The 15441-nt window shown below is 38.0% G+C and overlaps 1 protein-coding gene across 1 annotated transcript in view; it reads left to right on the plus strand.

Annotated features, from left to right (window-relative positions):
- Positions 1 to 14229, plus strand: part of LOC149248921 (tryptophan aminotransferase-related protein 3-like) — a 188798-nt gene extending 174569 nt beyond the window's left edge. Inside the window, exons 9-11 of the mRNA XM_089451400.1 lie at positions 10380 to 10469; positions 10640 to 10703; positions 14093 to 14229. Of these exons, the coding sequence (XP_089307526.1) occupies positions 10380 to 10469; positions 10640 to 10703; positions 14093 to 14229 (291 nt within the window). The remainder of the gene's footprint in view (positions 1 to 10379; positions 10470 to 10639; positions 10704 to 14092) is intronic.
- Positions 14230 to 15441: the final 1212 nt, after the last annotated feature.

Here is a 15441-nt window from a genome sequence, read left to right on the forward strand (position 1 = left end):
TTTTTAGGCATAATAAATGATTATGTGCAGCTTGTTACTCATGCCACAATCCATGACAGTCAAATTGTTTAAACTTGGCTATTTCATGTTTTAAATTTTATGTTTATAGTTAGAGAATAAAATATGACCAAACAGTGTAATCTTGACAGATCATTAGATAGGTAGAGGAATAAAAAGAGCTCATCAGTTTAATCTATGCCCTTGGAGGATATAAGGTTAGAATTAGATAGTTTATCTTGTAAAGAAAAGAAACTGATTGATAAGGGTTTGCTAGCCTAAATGCACCCAAATAAAGTGAAGAAAAAATGGTAGGATGAGTAATTGGGTAAGTAGTAGAAAGGTTGTAGTAAAGTTGTATGATTATACAAATGCACTTATGTCATCATATTAAATGCAATTTTAAAAAGTGCATAACTAGAGGACAAAGAAAAAACAATGGTTTACAATATGATTTACTTAACATCCCCTCATTCATTTTAACCCCTATAACACTTACTAAGTCCCTTTTCACAATAAAATATTAATACCTATAGTTCTTTAAGTCAAAGAGGCTCAGAGCATTTCTCTGACTTCTGGTGGGACCAGACCCTCGGCTTGATGACTTAAAGAAGGAAAGGTGTTATATTCCCTCATAAAACATTCATACCCCTCACAAAACCCCTTTTGCTAAGGTTAAAGTTCTCTTGCCTAGGAAAACCCCTTTATAAACATGTTTTATGTGCACAACCCACCAAATACATTTATCCTAAGTACTAAGTATATGGAAAACACACAACATTTCATGTACCTAAGTACAATACCCCTTCTGCTCATTTCACCTCATATTAACTTTTTTAACTTTATTATTTAAAATTCCCAAAATACCCATGGTCCTGTATATATTTAAATTCTTTGTATAAATTAACCCCACCACTTGGTTTAGTTATAAACTATACGACTACCACATATCCCAAAAAATGTATTAAAAACCCACCCTTAGTCCTTAATCCCATATTAAAACGTCCCCGGTGAGATTAAGCTCCAAGCTAATCTCATACCACCAATAATTAGACCCATGGGGCCCCAAAAAAACTTTATGGGTAAATTGTCGCGTAGCTCCATCTCTCAATCACCGTACGATCTCCCTTCCCCTCATCCAATAGCTCGCATCCATATCGGACCGACTCAACATCCGCCCTTTACCTTCCTGATAAGGTGATTTTCCTCCTAACCCCCGATGCTATGTGTCAATCAATGAATGAGATCAGGCGACCCCTCCTGAATACCGCCTGCACCACAAAAGCGGGTTGATGGACCTCCTAAACCACTTCCCCTTTCAACCAAAAATTGTCACTGTACATCAATCAATGAACCCGCCAAAATTAACCATTTTGGCTATAAAAACCCATTTACCCCTCTCTTCATTCTTTTCGTGCAATTGTAATTGAGAGTTCAAAAAAGCCGTTGCGACCCCTGCAAATAGCGAAATTGATCACTAACCTCCGCCATTACTCCAGAGACACTATATTTAGCCCAGCTCATCCATCAGTTCATACCAGAACCGTATGAACCTCTATAGCCACCATCAACCACCATTTACAGTCAATTCCTCCCAATTCTAGGTATTTAACCGTGGAATTCCAACTCCATTATCAAATTCAGAGTCAATTCACCCTCATAACATTGTTAATTAAGTAAAAAACATCAAAATTACTTCCATTTTTACACTTTGAGCCATAAACATTATGCAAAACCTCTGTTGCCCTAAAAACTATGAAATTATCCCCCACGCTCAAATCCACAAGAACTGAGTATGGCTTCCCCAATTGCAATGGATATGTTGCCCGTCACTACACCTCATTTAGACCTGGACCACCTTCCTTTAGCTGATAAAGATTTCCAGATAAAAGATAGCACTGTCTTAGAACCCCTACTCAAAGTACATTACCAAAGCAGTGATAGGTGTCTCAACTATGCTAATGAGATTGGCCTTTGGGAGTCAAATTTGCCCAAATACCAGTTCCCCCAAGTCACATTTTCATAGAGATTGTGCACTACTATCATGCTAATTACATCCCTAGTCAGAGAGTAGTCATGTCCCCAAAACAAACCATACTTTCACCATCATTGCTGAGTCCATAAAAGAATTGTTGCAGCTCCAACCAAGGCCCAACCTAAGTCCCCTCTCAATTGGAGACTTGTTGGACCTGTATCCCAAACTTGGCTCTACAAAATTGGCCCAACTGTTCCAAACCTTCATTAGAGAAGAGAAGCACATCCCTAAGGACTCTCCTCCATATGTGTCAGTCATTTTCTCTCCATGGGGCCAGAATATTGTGGCCATGATATCTTGAGTTTTGGGTTACTCCACCAGTGAGTACATTGATGAAATAATTCTTACCTTCATGTCCATCTACACTCCAGGGCATCCTCCTGCTGTCATTTATGACTATGCCCAATTTATAGCTGATAGGATGCATGAGAAATTCCTTAGAATGAATAATGAAAGGGTTTTCAAGTATTCCTCAGTTTTATACCATATGTTCTTATATTATCAATCAGAGAAGTTCCCATTCACCCTTCAAAAGCTAGACACCAAAGGTCAGCCCAGGTCAGTCATTTTTTGGACCCCATTGATCCACCAATACCAATCTCCATACTCTTACTCTGATTTCATTGATTTATTTGTACATCCAGTCATGGCAATGTTCACCGGAAGCCCTCCTCCTAGAATCAGTCTAGAAATAAAGAGAGTCATTCAATAGTCTAAGAGGACTAAGGTGGGTGACTGGTACCTCTACCAGAACCATACAGAAATCAGGATATATGATTGCATGCTTGCACCATATAAGTTTCCAAGACACCTCCCCATGAGGTTGTTTGCCCTAAAATATTATAGACAAATCATCAATGCAAATGAATTCAACTTTCGTCAATGCTAAGAAGAAGGCTTATTTCAAGATAAAAGACCAACTATGCCCCTTCATATGCAACTCTAGGGAGGTTGGAAAAGAGGCAGATTTGATATTACAGAACATGAAGTTCCAAAGAAGTTTTGTTTGGAGATATGATCGTTTGGAATTCATCACAAAGAAGAGACAAAAGTTCAAGTTAGGACCTTTCATTCACCATCCCATACCTGAAATAGAAGCATATGCAAATCAAACAGAATGGGTGGAAGGTATCCTAATAGACCAAGACAGCACTAGAGTAGACATAGAGAATGCTCTAATTGATTTAGAAAAGAATCTTGATGACAACTCTTTTCTGTAGGTACTAGAAGAACTAGAAAGAACCATGAGTACCCCTCTAGTCATGCAGACTCCTTAGAATGACGAGAAGATCCAAAAAATAAATAGAGAAGGGGCTTCTACTTTAGGAATGGCCACTTCCGATTTGCAGTAGGAATCAAACAAGAGGAAAAGACTAAATCTAGCCTCTGAACAGGAATATATTGAAGACTCAGTTGAGGTCACAAATACAGGAATAGAAAGAAGTAGACCTACCACTTCATCTGAAGTCATGCAAGATCCTTCCACATCACAAACTCAGATTTTGTAAGGGTAGATTAGTGTTGAAGTATCTTCCTTCAGAATGCCTACTGACAAAGATCAAGATAGGAAGGAGAGATACAAGGAAATCAAAGCTAGAAATGAGAGGCTTAAGGCCCAGACATATGCACAATATCTAAAGTTGACTCCCACCAATTAAACAAGGCTAATGTCAACCTTTGACATTAGAGAGGGAAAGCTGCAGATGACTTTGTTAAACCCACAACTCAGTAGCCCAAGATAACATCATATTTTAAGAACGTGGATTTTGAAGTGTTGGCAAGAGATATTCATCCCATAGACCAGATTGAACTACACAAACAAGCTGGAGAGATGATATACTCCACCATGATAGGTAAAGACATAGTTTCCCATTAGCTACAGAACTCTATGAAGAATATCTCAGCACAATTTCAATTAGAAAAGGCCTCCTCATAGGCCAAGGATACAAGGATCATGTCCTTAGAGGACTTAGTGATTGAATTGGGACACGATCCCAAGGATATAAAAGCTACAGAGTATCTTATTATAAAGAAAAATGATGATATTGTTGCACTTAAGAGGCAATTGAAAACACCCCAGCTACATCATCCTCAAACTCTAGAAGTCATAGAGAATCAAACCAGACATGAGGAGTTGATGTACTTGGTCCTAAAGCTGAATGTTCAACTTAAGGAAACAGAAAAGGAGTTGGACGCTTTAATTCAATTGAAGCAAAGTGACTTGGCCACAACTTCTAAGGATGTCATCCCAATAGTATCTACAATTGTTCCTTCTACATTGGCACCCACTGCTCCACCTGCCAGAGCATTGCCAGTAATAACAGAATCTACAACAAAAATAGGTGCACAAGGGGAAAAAGCAGCTTAGTTGATTAAAGCCATGGAAGAAATGACTATCCAGGCTACAGAGATGAAAATACTAAAGGAAAAGGTGGCAAGTTTCAAAACTGACTGCAAACTTGCCCTACTCAAGCAAAAAGAAGAAGCACAAAAGGCCCAAAGAATGGGTGAGAGAATCAAAATCCTAGAGAAAGATTTAATACTAGAGAAACCACTTGTACAAATGAAAGAAATGTTGTGGGCCAATATAATTGACTTTGTCAATGATATTTGGCCATCAATCCAATTTATTTTTGAACAAACAGAGTTAGTAAAGGTAGCTATTGAAGCTATCTAGAAAGTGAAGGAGGAATTGGGAGATAAGCCTGAGGATGCAAATAGACTCATCTACTTCATCAACAATAAGAAAAGATATGAGCTCCATGAGCTAAACATAGAAGATAGGTTTGAAACCATTTTGGAAATAAGGAAGGTCCTTTCCAAGAGCAACCTTATGCTTAACTTAGAAGAAAAATACCACAATATGTAGGTAGCCATTGATAGGTTCATGGCTAAATTCCATATTTTTAGGGAAAAAGGTCTACCCAGTCCTATGGTTATCAACGAAAAACTCATGACACAGTTGGACTATGGTGAGAGACTTAGAAAGTTGGCCAAGGAACAAGCCAACTCTTCATCAATAAAATCTTTGCCAACAAGAAAAGTGTTATATGATACATTTGAAAACTTGTCTTTTCTAGAGCATGAGATTAAACATTTATTCCTCACCAAGCCCAATTTTGCCAAATATACTGAAGCTGATGAGATCTATAGGAGGATGATGAACGTGAAATTACTATATGCAGAATGGTGGGAGACGATGACTAATTTATTGTGAGGAATTTATAGTTAAAATTTACCACATAGTAAAAATGAAGGCATCCAGGTAAATCGATGAAAACATGGCAGCAAGGTCAAAGAGTATCCAAGTCAAAGAGTATCAGCTGAAAGATGAAATTAAAGAAGACTCCAGCGTGAAACTCCACAATTGCAAGCCAGCATAAAGGGATACAAATCCAACCATAATAGCCATCAGTACCAAATAAAAAGGGACAACATGAAACAGTTCAATAGCTATCTTTATCTTCTTGCAAAAAGATATTTGTATTCCTAGATTAAAACTCAAAGTTGTTTTGAGATCTTTTGTAAATAATATTTGTATAAATACTTCACAAATTGAAGTATGTAGTGTGGATTCTTAGACATTTCTATAGACTTTCTTGATAAAAGACTGTAACCTAGTGTATCATTGTTTGGACTAGCAAGCTGGATTAATGAATAAACCAAAGATATTTCACTGGATTCATGTGTAGTGCAAAGTACAAGAAGTATTTTCTCTTGTGATGTTATTTTCTTTATAAGTTTTTCATACTCTTGAATGTATTTGAAATCTAAATGCTATAATATGGAATGATATCTCAGAACTTGCTCCATTGCACTCTATTTTAACTATTACACATTTTAATGTTTTCTGCTAATTATCTAAGTAAGGGATTTCTTGATTGCTCCTTAGTTTAGGTAGTTTCCCTCTGATCTATAGTAAAGGATTCTTAATTTCTCTTTTCTCATGATTACCTTCTATTCCTCCTTTTAATCCCATTTTGAGAATTCTTAAGTGCTCTCTCGCCCTGGTTAATATTATTTCACCCATTCGACCTAAAAACTTGTGCTTCACTCTGCTAGCTTGCCCTTTGAACACTCCCTTTAATGATTTAATTCTAGTTTTTCTACCCTTCTTTGACTCCATAGCCCAATAGCCAGAGACATCATTCTATCCATCTGTTTAAGGATTCCACCATCCAACATCCAATACAAATCCAAAACCCCAACATTAAGAACTAGCCTAAAATTCCAATAAAACAAAACTATATTATATAGAGAGAGCCCTCTCTAAGTCATAGGTTGGCTAGAGCCTATACTTAAAAGATTGGTTTGTGGTTACCTCGGTTGCTTCCTTCTTCTGATAACTTCTAAGGAAAATTCAGAGTGATAACAGATCCCACCACCCCATTTGTTCCTTGTCCTCCTCCTTTTTTGGCCCCAATATGTGTTTCCCTTGTAGTGATTACAAAGTTGAGAAATATGTACAACATGACCCCAACCCATATCCTCATCCATCTCCTGCTTCAGTGGATGAAATTACGGAATGGCTCAGGAAGCCTGCAGGGAAGACTCACTCCTCCATTCTGCAAGAGGACGTCACCATTCATAACTCAAGTTTCGAACCTAATCTACATCTCTGCCATCCTCCATCATCTGTAAGCCATGACTCCTTGTACCATGACTCACTTGATTAATCTGCTCCTCCAGCCTATTGTTCGCATTCTCTTGATTCTCATGTTTTTGGCTCAAATTGTGATTAGGTGCAAGGAAGTCACATTACATAGGAAGAGGAGTAGAAAGTTGAGGACACTATCAATATTTCCTCTTTGTTTCAAAATTTGTCCACATTAAAATAATGAGCTTCCATTCTTGAATGATTCTCAATCTGCTAATCTCGGTGGAGCATCCTATTAAATTAATTCTTTCAATCAACCCCCAGTCTTGGGTAGTCATCACTCCCATGCTTCCATATTTCATGATGAATGTCTAAGAACATCATGAGATATTCCATTTTCTTGTGAAGACTCTAACTTAGATCTAGAATGTGTTGTGGTCAAAGAAGATGTTCGTATAAAAATTTCCTCTCCACCTCACTTCCCCTTTTTTCCTACTATTCGCAATGCATCTACATGTGACAGAGATGCTACTTGTTGTCTTGCTTCTTCATCCAAGGAGTTATCTCCTCGATTGACACAAGATGATAAGGTTGTCAATGATAATAGTATAATCACATAGGACTCTTCCCACCCCTCATCATCTGTTATGTTGCGTGAAGACAACTCATCAAATAAACTTGCTCATGCGAGCTCACCAATCCATTATCTTTGGACATACCATTAGAAGAACCTCCTCAATTGATAAATCTGATTGGTGTTGAAACCTATGACAGAGATGGCTTCCATCTAGAGAGAAGTTTTGAAATTAGCAATAGTAGCCACCCTCAAGTCATGGATGATCTAGTTCAAGCTTAAAAATATGATTCTATAATTCTGGAAAGTTTCAGGACGTATCAAGGAGTCGATGCACTTCAATGTCCATTGATGGTTATGTCAGGACTTCGCACCTCTCGTAATCCCCTCAAACCAAATCAGATTTGGTTTCTCACAAAAAGTCCATCTATTTGAATGGTTTGATTCGGTGTGGATCCTCGTGTAAAAGGTGTTTGGTATTCTAGGTGTGATCTTTCAAATTTTCAAAATTTCACTTATGACGAAATCCACAAATATGTTATAGCACATCCATCTTCATGAAAATCTCTCACGTCAAACTTAGGTTGGGAATGTCCGTCTCTCATGAAGTCATGGAATTGTGAAGTTGATAATCTCAAAGACTATCTTTGCCCACAATCATACTTATGAAATTTTCCCCTTCATGGTCTACTCCTCGGTCTTCTTGTGAATATTGTATTGCAAATTTGTCCACTCATCACACCAAAAATCCTCCTATGTGATGATGAATGCATAATCTATCACACAAGTCAATTTCCTCTCCATTCACTATGTCCTAACTCGTTTCACGCATTCATGGTGCTAGCATCCTTGTTATAATATTGTGATGACTATGATGCTTGCGCAAATTTTCACCAATTGGAGGGAGGTGGTTCGTCATGTCTAGCTCACAATGAACTGGTTCCATTGTTCAAGTCATTTGCAATATTTTTCAAATGAATCTTTCTTTGTTCATTACAAACTAGTAATTTGACGTCTCAACTAGCTCATCTGATCATTTCTCTATCTTGGGTGACTACATTCAAATTATCATTTTCCCATGAGCACATACAATGATAGTTGCTTCACACACTCATATCTTCATCATTTAGTATATTTCTCTTATGTTTTCTGTCAAGAAAGTGAGGCCTTTAGCCTTTTCTAATGGTTATGGCAACTCCTCATTGTCTTGGCATGACTACTGAGAATGATCAGATCTATTTTTCCGTCCAATATTCCCATCATGATCTTGCTTCTCGAATCCAAAATTGATCTTTAAGATCATGAGGTTTTCCAGAAAACCATCATGAATTCTATGATCCAATCACTGAATGGTGGAACAATCTTACTTGGCAAGCTCTGTTGCAGGCAACAAGTTTTAATCATTTCATGTGCTTTCCAAGAAGCTTGGTGTAGACGAGGACACACCCATAAGAGGCTTCTGAGGTTTGTTGAAAAGAAATATCCATCAAAGAGGTAAGCATGTTCATTGGGTAAAAATAATGGTTGTGGCATGTCTTTATTCCCATAGGAAAGACCTTCCTTCCAATGTGCAAAATTTTCATGTTTTTGTATTTTCTGTTGCACATCATTTTTCATCTGTTTTATTCATTCATATCTTTGTGGATGCAGGTTAGGAACTACTATGGTGGCTTCATCAGAAATTTCATTAAACGTAAGCCCTACCATCTAGCTATTAGGATAGGAGTAGGACTCAATGCATCTTAGTTTTCCCTTCCTTTCACTCGTAGTCCATCCTGGTTTTCTTATTTTGGTTTTACATCTTGTTCTCTTTGGTCATTTTGTTGCCTCTACTTTTGATTTTGTTTCCTAGTTCTATATCTTCTTTCTTCTGTTGTTTTTTCCATTTGTTTCACTATGCGAATAAGTGTTGTGCCTAGACCTGTGTCCTGGCTTCTAAATGCGTATGTGGATGATGTTCAAAGAGTCTTGTGACACTGTAGACCTTGGCTAGTCCTATGTTCATCTTCCTTATGTTTGGTTGTAACGTTTGGCAAATGAAGTCTTGATGGAAAATATTATTCGTCTGTAAGGAGATCTTTGGTCCAACCATGAACCTATTTCCATTTTGGGAAACCTCATGCCTATACTCAATTTATTCTTTGGTGTGTTCAAGCTTATACAACAAGTAGAAGTGAAGAAGGGGAAATATCTAAATGAGAAACCATGAATCAGAGGTCTTTACATACTTTTATCAAGAAACAACCTCGCCTGCTCTCAATAAGTCGGGATCCCTCTTCTGCCACAAAAATAAATAATTTTTAATGCAAAATTCTCTTTCAAAAATAACACAGGTAAAAGAAGAAAAAGGCTTCATGTGTAGAGAGGTGAAGAAAGCAACTCCATCGGGGTACTGTCTAGGATCGTTGGAAGTGGAGCAATGCGTGTGTTCCTGCATGACTCCATTGGGGTATTGTCCAGTCATAATGACAACAAAGAAACACTAAAGATGAAAAACTATACTCTGAAAATTGTAAGCTCGTGAGCCAAACTACCCTTTCCAATTTGAAACATTATGATCTAGCTGAATCGTGTGTTGTTTTTAACTAAGTTGGACCAAGGCAAACCATGTTTGTCCATGGGGTAAGTGTGAAAGTTGAAGTAATCTGCACTATGAATGAATACTCCCTAATGGACCAAGGCACTGCACTGAACGAACCAAGACAGAAAAGCTAGAATTCAACCAGTGTGTCACCAAGTGTTGTAGCAGCTAAAACAACCTCCAAAATTTTGGCCTGTACTCAAATTTTAGAGCCTATTGTGGATCCTATGATCAATCATTCCTAGGTCATTTATTGGTAAGATAATGACATCAAGCTCCCCTTTTCGATTTTAATATTCATTCATTATTTTACCTTTCCACATTATGTGTCATCTTTGGCGGATGGAGATTATCACTTGTTATGAAAATGGAAGTTTGTTTTGCTTCAAGGGAAAATATGCCCAGCCTCCCTTAGCATTCAAAACTGTGCAGTGGTTTCCTCCAGTGTCCTTCCCTCAACCTAAACCCCCTGTATCCAAAAACTACATGGTGTTTTCCCTCAGCTGCCCAGTCTGCCTTGCAATTTGAAACTCCACAGATGTGTCCTCCCAAGACCTCATCCCAGCAACAGTAACTGCCCACTAAAAATGCGCAGATGTATCTCTTAATGACCACAAAGAAGGATGACATGTTAGATGACTCTCAAGGAGATGAGGAGAAAGATAAGAATACCAAGGAACCCAAGGTATGATAGAATATGGGTAACACATGAAGACTCCATCTAATTCATAACTCTTTGGAAGGTAGGTATGGAAAACAAAGCACATCTTTTGCAATACACCTTTAGTGTAGCTTGAACGATTTCTTATCATTGTCATATCATTCTGTCTTGCTCCTTTTTTCTTTCTTAACCAGCTGTCGGATTTTGGCACGTTGATTCCTTTGTCATGGTTACGATCTTATTCTGGTGATTTCGAAGGTTTGTCTTTGTGTGTTTAGGTTGTCTTAGCTATGTGAACATCAGTTTCACTTGCACACAAAGTTGTAAGCATTATCACGCAAGTGTCATCATGGTCATCTAAAGGTCTATCCTAAGTGTCACACTTGTGGCTTCCAGCTTTAGACAGTTGCACAGTGCATCATGCTTTGCTATGTTATCACAATGGTCAATTTCTTCATGTTGTCGAAGTATGCTAAGTGTGTGATCACATTGTCGAGTCCTCAAAAGTTCACTTGCCTCTCACACTTAGCCATTTTCCTAAAAGTCTCTCTGACTAAACAACCCCACTCCACTGGACCCTGAATGAGCTGCACCACACAATCTCATCACTTAGTGGTGCTAATCTATTGTCTGGAACTGTGCAGTGCTTGAGGCTCTCCTCCCGATCAGTTGTACTACGCAATCCTAGAGGTGAGAAGCTTGTCTTCCTTCCCATAGTTGCGCACTTTGCAAGAATAGTCATCAAGCTTCCTTCTCGATTGTTGGAACCCTGCATTACCCAGAGACTTGAACTTACACTACTCCTAGAAATTGCATGGAGATGTCCTCCTAGTGACTTCACTTAGGCAGGACTCACTGCTCTCAAAATGTATAGAGAACTGCCCTCTAGTACCTTTATTGGCGGCCTTGCCTTCCCTCTAGAAACCATGCATAGGTGTCCCTCAGGGTCCCATCTTGCAGCTGCCACTAATTTCCTTAACTACGCAATTATGCCTCTTAGTGGCCTCTGCACAGTTTTCCCTAATAGTCAAGACTCTGCCCTAGAGTTCCTTGTCCAAGCCTCAGCTACACTCTACTAAGTCTCAGTGACCAGTCCTCCCTCCCTATCAAATGGAACTATGTAATGCGCAATTACTAGGCCCTTTTCCCAGCTTGTCATCTGTCTTGGGCCTGGAACACAAAAAACAATGCATCATGCTAGACTAAGAGGTTTTTGGATTTTATGTCATCCCATCATGAGTGAATTGCATGCACAGATACACTAATAGATCATGGCAAGACGATGGATGGGATGAAGAAGGAGCGCACATGCCAAAATACTTACTTGCAGCTGGAAGGACAAACAAAGCACATCAGGAAGAAAATGAAAGGAAATCATGCATGGAACCATCTTGCAAGACCAAGACCATTGAAGAACTTGCAGCATCAAGCCATGAAGAGGAGAATAAAAAGCACACCCAAAAGTACATCGATCACTTAGAAATGTGGCATCTTGACATGGACACCACATCTAGCTAGTACATGTTAGTAGTGTCATGTCAAGATGTGTATGAGTTGTCAAAGCCACATCACCACTATGGGCCATATCTATTTTAACTAAATGTAATGTGAAGTGTGTTATCACTGAGAATTTTCCTTAGAAGTTATTAGAAGAATGAAGAAACGAGGTAACCACAAACCAATATTTTAAGTATAGGCTCTAGCCAACCTATGACTCAGAGAGGACTTTATCTATATAATCTAGCTTTGTTTTACTGGAATTTTAGGCTAGTTCTTAATGTTCATTGGGGTTTTAAATTTGTATTGGATGTTGGATGGTGGAATCCTTAAACAGATGGATAGAATGATGTCTCTGGCTATTGGGCTATGGAGTCAAAGAAGGGTAGCAAAACTAGAATTAAATCATTAAAGGGAGTTTTCAAAGGGCAAGCTAGCAGAGTGAAGCACAGGTTTTTAGGTCAAATGGGTGAAATAATCTTAACCAGGGTGAGAGAGCACTTAAGAATTCTCAAACCAAGATTAAAAGGAGGAATAGAGGGTAATCATGAGCAAAGGGAAATTAAGAATCCTTTACTATAGATTAGAGGGAAACTACCTGAACTAAGGAGCAATCAAGAATCCCTTAACTTAGATAATTAGCAGAAAACACTAAAATGCGTAATAGTTAAAACAGAGTGCATTGAAGCAAGTTCTGAGATATCATTCCATATTACAGCATTCAGATGTTAGATACATTCAAGAGTATGAAAAACTTATAAAGAAAATAACATCACAAGAGAAAATACTTCTTGTACTTCCCACTACACATGAATACATTGAAATGTCTTTGCTTTATTCATTAATCCAGCTTGCTAGTCCAAATAGTGATACACTGGCTTACAGTCTTTGATCAAGAAAGTCTATAGAAATGTCTAAGAATCTAGCCTACATATTTTGATTTGTGAAGTATTTATACAAATATTATTTACAAAATATCTCAAAACAACTTTGAGATTTCATCTAGGAATACAAATATATTTTTGCAAGAAAATATAGATAGCTATTGAACTATTTCATGTTGTTCCTTTTTATTTGGTACTGTTGGATGTTATGGTTGGATTTCTAGCCCTTTATGTTGGCTTGTAGTTGTGGAGTTTCATGCTAGAGTCTTCTTTACTTTCATCTTTCACCTGATACTCTTTGACCCTGTTGCCCTGTTTTCATATGTTTACCTGGCTGCCTTCATTTCTACTGTGTGGTAACTTTTAGATGTAAATTCCTCACAGTAACTCAGTTATAGTCTCCCACCATTTTTCATCTGGTAATTCCACATTCATCATCCTCCTATAGATCTCATCAGCTTAGGCATATTTGGAAAATTGGGCTTGGTGAGGAATAAATGTTTAATCTCATGCTCCAAAAAAACCAAGTTTTCAAATGTATCATATAATACTTTGCCTATAGGGAGGGCTTTTATTGATGAAGAGCCGATATTTTCCTTGGCCAACTTTCTGAGACTATCACCATAGTCCAACTGTTTCATGAGTTTGCCATTGATAACCATAGGACTGGGTAGACCTCTTTCCCTCAAAATCTAGAATTTAGCCATGAACCTATCAATGTCTACCTACATATTGTGGCATTTTTCTTCTAAGTTAAGCATAAAGTTCCTCTTGGAAATGACCTTCCTTATTTCCAAAATGGTTTCAGTCCTATCTTCTATGTTTAGCTCATGGAGCTCATATCTATTCTTGCTATTAAGGAAGTGGATGAGTCTATTTGCGTCCTCAGGCTTATCACCCAATTCCTCCTTCACTTTCTGGATAGCTTCAGTAGCTACCTTTACTAACAATGTTTGTTCAAAAATAACTTGGATTGATAGCCAACTATCATTAACAGAGTCAATGATATTGGCCCACAACATTTCTCTGGTTTGTCCAAGTGGTTTCTCTAGTGTTAAATCCTTCTTTAGGATTTTGATTCTCTCACCCATTCTTTGGGCCTTTTGTTCTTCTTCTTTTTGCTTGAGTTGGGAATGTTTGTAGTCAGTTTCCAAACTTGCCACATTTTCCTTTAGTCTTTTCATCTTTGTAGCCTGGTAGACATTTCTTCCATGGCTTTAATAAACTCTGCTTTTTTTTCTCCTTGTGCGCCTGTTATTGTTGTAGATTCTATTGTTACTAGCAATGTTGTAGCAAGTGGAGTAGTGGGTGCTAGTGATGCTGCCAGTGTAGAGGGAACTGCTATAGATACTGTTGGGATGACATCCTTAGAAGTTGTGGCCAAGTTACCTTCCTTCAATTGAATTAAATCATCCAACTCCTTTTCTATTTCCTTAAGTTGATCATTCAGCTTCAGGACCAAGTCCATCAACTCCTCATGTTTGGTTTGATTCTCTATGACTTCTAGAGTTTGAGGATGATGCAGCTAGGGTATTTTCAATTGCCTCTTAAGTGCAGCAATATCATCATTTTTATTTTTTAATAAGATGATCTATAGCTTTTATATCCTTGGGGTCATGTCTCAATTCAATCACTAAGTCCTCTAGGGACTTGATCCTTGTATCCTTAGCTTGTGACGAGGCCTTCTCTAAATTAAATTATGTTGAGATGTTGTTTAGAGAGTTTTGTAGCTAATGGGTAGCTATGGCTTTACCTGTCAGGGTGGAGTATATCATCTCTCCAGCCTGTTTGTGTAGTTCAATCTAGTATATGGCATGAATATCCCTTGCCAACACTTCAAAATCCACCTTCCTAAAATCTGATGTTGTCCTGGGCTGTGGAGCTATGGGTTTAACAAAAGTCATCTACAACTTTCCCTCTTTAATGTCAAAGGCTAACATTAGCCTTGTTTGATTTGTGGGAGTCAGCTTTAGGTATTGTGCATATGTTTGGGCCTTAAGCCTCTCATTTCTGGCTTTGATTTCCTTGTATCTCCCCTTGATATCTTGATCTTTGTTAGGAGGCATTCTGAAGGAAGATACTTCTTTCTATTCCTGTATTTGTGACCTCAGCTTAGTCTTCAGTATATTCCTGCTTAGAGGTTGGATTTATACTTTGCCTCTTGTTTGATTCCTGCTGCAAATTAGAGGTGGCTATTTCTAAAGTGGAAGCCCCTTCTCTGTTTCTTTTTGGGATCTTCTACTCATTCTAAGGAGTCTGCATGACTGGAGGGGCACTCATGGTTCTTTCTGGTTCTTCTGGTACCTATAGAAAAGAGTTTTCATCAAGCTTCTTTTCTAAATCAATTAGAGAATTCTCTACGTCTACTCTGGTGTTGTCTTGGTCTACTAGGTGTGGAGTAGCAAAAAGGTATGCTTTTGATGATCATTTCCATAGCTTTTCAGTAGAATTTGTAAACCTTTTTGCATCATGAATCTGGAAAATAATAAAGAATTATAACAAAACATGTGAATTATATGCAAGACTTAATCACTGATAATTGTTATTCTTCTGTGCAGGAAAGGGTGAAAACGAAGAGTTGTCGTTCCAAAGGAAAAGATAAAGACAAGATAACT

The sequence above is a fragment of the Pinus tabuliformis genome, chromosome 7 (assembly GCF_031772625.1).
Source record: "Pinus tabuliformis cultivar Carrire ecotype Pingquan chromosome 7, CPIR1, whole genome shotgun sequence".
Lineage (NCBI taxonomy): Eukaryota > Viridiplantae > Streptophyta > Pinopsida > Pinales > Pinaceae > Pinus > Pinus tabuliformis.